Here is a 4,360-nt window from a genome sequence, read left to right as displayed (position 1 = left end):
TATTGTTTATTTAGTAAATTCTAGTAGTTCAGAAAATTAGATATTTTTTTGTAAAATTTAAAAGAATAATTAAATAAATGTTACTACACCCAAAAATCCTTTTATTCAGTGCAGCCTGGTGAGGACCCACTGTTCCTTCTGGGGACAAAAGCCTGGTCCCCATTGAGGGAAACACAACTGATGGTCAGAGGTCAGGGTTAGGCCATAGAAATAACCAGTAAATGAATGGAAGTCGATTGAAAGTCCCCGTAAAGATAGAAGAACAAATGTGTGTGTTTGAGTTGTGATCTGTCTATAAAACGTCTTCCCAGCAGCTGAATGACGTGATTTTTATTTAAATTAAGTCCTGCTGTCCTGTTAGTGGAACAAAAAACTTCCAAATGAACCAATGTGAAAAATACATTTATTTAGCATGAAGTCAGTCAGTTAGTGTCATTTAATGTGTCACTGTTGTTTGACCACAGTGCTAAAGGGAATAACAATAAATTAAAAGTTTCTTTCACTGCAAACAAATCAAGTTTTTTTATTAAGAGTCCAAACTTGTTAGAAATGGTTTCAAACATTTTGCATTACGACCACAAACTTTATTCACAAACTGACATGATTAATGCCTGAAAACAAATGTTTCATTTATTCAACAAGTCCTTTGCTAATTTTAGACTTATCTTAAAAACATAATGTTTCAGGGTTTTACTAACCTCTTTTTGAGTTCTTGCTGTGACAAACAAACGTTTCRTACATGAAACAACAGATAAAGGGATGTTCTTGGAATTAGGATGAGCAGAATTAAACTGTCACGCCCTTTTCATTAATCTATAAAGAAATGAAATTTCCTTGAACTGAACATTAACGTAAAAAAAAGTGTTTGGAGGTGGCATTAGACTTGACCGCTGCAGTGAGTTTCTCCTGTCAGGTAAATCTGGCGTCGATGGAGGAGGAAGTCGAMAGATCAAAGCACGTTGTTGGCATGGTGTCATTACGGCAGCTCCTTCCCTTCTGGGCCCCCGGGGCCCTGCATTCCTGTCCCGTCTGGACCGAGCCGGGGAGGCGTTCGCTGCTGGATGGGAGGGAGGGTGCTTGTTATTTAAACGCCGGCTTGCTCGCATCTTGAAGTCGTGCATTTCACTCCATCACCAGGCAGCATGGCTTCTGACAACCAGGCGCCTCTGGGCTCCATCGAGAACCCCAAGAAGTTCCTGGACCAGGACTTTGACACCCTGCTGGAGAAGTGCCTGAAGGCTGGGAAGCCGTTTTCAGACCCGACCTTTCCGGCTGAACAGAAGTCCATCGGGATGCCTGAAGACCCWAACCCTGCAAAGGCGATCAAATGGAAGCGACCCAAGGTGGGAGAGTTTATAAGAAATGAAGGAAAAGTTTCATAACAGTATTTTTATTTAGATTGTTAATCTTTAAGAAGAAATGCAAACATGTCCTTTCGCCTTTAAGACTTGATACAAAGAAATCTTTGTGTTGAGTTCTAAAACTGTCATGTGCTTCTTTTATTTGTATTTTTCTTGCTGAAGGAAATCAGTGGGGATGCTGTGTTTGTGGAGGACACGATTGGAACCACAGATATCTGTCAGGGCCAACTGGGTGAGTGCATAAAGATAAAACAATTAAAAATCCTCCCCCTGCCTTCTGTTCAGCTGAATATATCAGCCTGAAGTGTCTTACACAACATCATAAGAGGTTTAATAAAACATTCTAACGTATTTCAATTATAATTTTGAATAAAGTAAAATAAGTCCAGCGCTTCAGGCCTGTTTATACCTTCAGGGCTCGAGTTCAAAGGCGCAGCAGGAGAGAAGCACTTTTTTTAAACAACCATGCTGGCATTCTCACTCCAGCCAGGTTTTAATCGTCCCAGTTCTCTGTTGTTCAGACTGTTTTCTRTTAGTGACGGACTAAACGCCTGTTTTCTGCCAAGCGGCTCAGTCTCGTCATCGCTCTCTGGGATTTCTGTTCCCATTTGTGTGTAAATGTGTCGATACGTCCTGCGGCCTCGTCTTTCGTGTCAGCGTGGTTTTGTTAAAGCTGGAAAACCCAGGATGTGTTTTCGACAGTTTTTCGCAGGAACAGATAGTTAACTGCAGCATCATCAGAGGCAGAAACGCAGAACAGATGTTTGCTGCTGGGGAGGGATGAGGCTCATTGTTGTGTGCAAGAAAGAAAATCACAAACAGAAAGCATTTCCATCACTTGAAACTAAAACCCGGGAGTCCACTGAAATACATTTGAGCCTTTTATCTGAGCTCATGATGTCCTTTTCTCCTCCAGGCGACTGCTGGCTGCTGGCAGCTCTCTCCTCTCTGACCATCCACCCTCAGCTCTTTGCTAAAGTTGTGCCGTCCAACCAAACACTGGCTGAGCCTTACGCCGGGATCTTCCACTTCAGGGTAAATAAACCCTCTCTGCATGTGGTCACACACAGAGATTTAACAACTTTTCCCCAAAAAACATGACGTTTTTATTTAGTATYRTTTCTCAATCCATCATTAGTGACATGTTGCTTTTTTTTGCCTAAAAAAGGCAAAGATTTAATGCAGCCAAGATGTTTTACAACAACACATGTGCATTAAATAATCCTTTATAACTCATAAGAACAAACAAAACCAAGGAAGTTTTGTTTTGTTTGTTTGCACACCATAAAAGTTATGAACACAAAGAAGAAAGCAACAGCGTGTTTAAAATCCTTTTAAAGATCAGCTTTAAAATGGCACCAATCCACTTTGCTCTTCATCCTCCTCAAACCAGCCGTTAGCTCATCAGCCTGGTCAGAATTAAACAATTTCTCAGGAATAAAAAAACATCTACAACAGGTAAGATATTAATTAATTAACTAGAGGAATTGTATTTCTTGCAAAAGTGCAGTGCAAATGCAAAACATAAGCTGAAACTAACAAAAATGGTTGAAAAGAGCAGAAAAAAGATAGAGTATGCTGAGTTAAATAGCTGAAACGAACACAATAAAGGCGGCATTGGCTTAAAAAGAAAAGCAGATAAACAGTTAAACTGTACCTGAAAAGACAAATAATAATAATAATAACAATAAAATGAAATTAGCAGAAAGCAGCTGAACGGAGCTGAAGGAAAATAAAATTAACAGGCTGAAAAAAGTGTAACCAGAACAACAGGAGCAGTGAAAGGCACAWAAGGTTTGAAGGATTCTGAAGGAAACTAATAATTTTCAATTAGAAAAAAGAAAACAGTGCAAAAAGGATAAATATTCCAAAAAGTAAAAATTGAKCGAATACAAAGAATCATAGTAGGAATGTGTTGAATGAGACGAACATTTTGATGYATGAATTGTTGAAATACCTGAAAACATTGCAGAAGTTATGTGCCAAATAACATTCAAAAGAAAACTGGATCTCAACAATAACGTTTCCTCAGAACTGAGAAGTTTACAGCTCACGTTTGTCTCCAGGCTTCCATGCAAATAAATGATAAACTGTCATGAACTATCTGAACAATCTAAACCCCGGTTGGATTTATAAACATAAAAATAACAGTTTATGTTTAAATAATTAAGTTTGAGTTTTGAGTCTTTGTTTATCCCTAGTAACATCAAGCAGATTGTCAGGAGTCAGCGATATTTAATCAGATCTGGCTCTAACAGATGCCTGTTCAGTTAGCTGTTCTAGCACTTCAAGAAAGCAAGACGGCAGCTCTGAACAGGTATCAACTCGRCCTGCTCTCACACAGTAGAAGAGCAAAACAAAACACATCTTTATCGCCTCATCAGATACATTCACATCTAAGGAGTTCATCATTTTCTGSCTCGAACCAACTCAGAGATCAATAAACGTAATCTCTGTAGACATCTCAGAACTGTAAGAAGCATTTATCATTTATGTTTGGACCTTCAGAGACGGTTGGGGMGAATGTGGCGTGACTGAACAAGCAGGCCGGAGAGAGACTGAGAACTTGTTTTAGTCTGTCAGGGTGGTGGGAGAGCAGTCTGGACATGCWGAAATACACCAAGTTACACACAAATACACACAGAGACGTTCACACAGCTGTGTCCAAAACTTCAGAGGACACAACACTGATTTATTCATCTTTTAGAAAGTTATTCTCACATAAGCTTTATTAGTACGTCTGTAAATGAAATGTTCGATAGTATATTTATTTATGTTTATTTATATTTACACTTATTCATCATCTGATCACCTCATCAGATTTCTGTAACGTCAGGACCACCTCAGCAGCAGAAACCTTGTTGGAATTTGACTTATCGTGATCATGTACAAGTCTTAATCAAAGTTGAAACAGAAATTATACGTTTATTCAAAAATTAGATCCAATCTGACATCTTCTGTTTCAAATATCTATCTTCATGCCATTATACTCTCAACCA

The 4,360-nt window shown here is 38.9% G+C and overlaps 1 protein-coding gene across 1 annotated transcript in view; it reads left to right on the top strand.

Moving 5' to 3' along the window:
- Positions 1 to 1,076: 1,076 nt before the first annotated feature.
- capn12 (calpain 12) overlaps positions 1,077 to 4,360 on the top strand; it is a gene marked incomplete in the record, with an annotated part of 7,068 nt that continues 3,784 nt past the window's right edge. The window contains 3 exon segments of the mRNA XM_014022861.1: positions 1,077 to 1,343; positions 1,524 to 1,593; positions 2,278 to 2,396. Of these exon segments, the coding sequence (XP_013878315.1) occupies positions 1,143 to 1,343; positions 1,524 to 1,593; positions 2,278 to 2,396 (390 nt within the window).

This window comes from Austrofundulus limnaeus, unplaced genomic scaffold (assembly GCF_001266775.1).
Source record: "Austrofundulus limnaeus strain Quisiro unplaced genomic scaffold, Austrofundulus_limnaeus-1.0 Scaffold344, whole genome shotgun sequence".
NCBI lineage: Eukaryota > Metazoa > Chordata > Actinopteri > Cyprinodontiformes > Rivulidae > Austrofundulus > Austrofundulus limnaeus.
The sequence above is the reverse complement of the archived record's forward strand: the minus strand, read 5'-3'. Positions and strand labels throughout refer to the sequence as shown.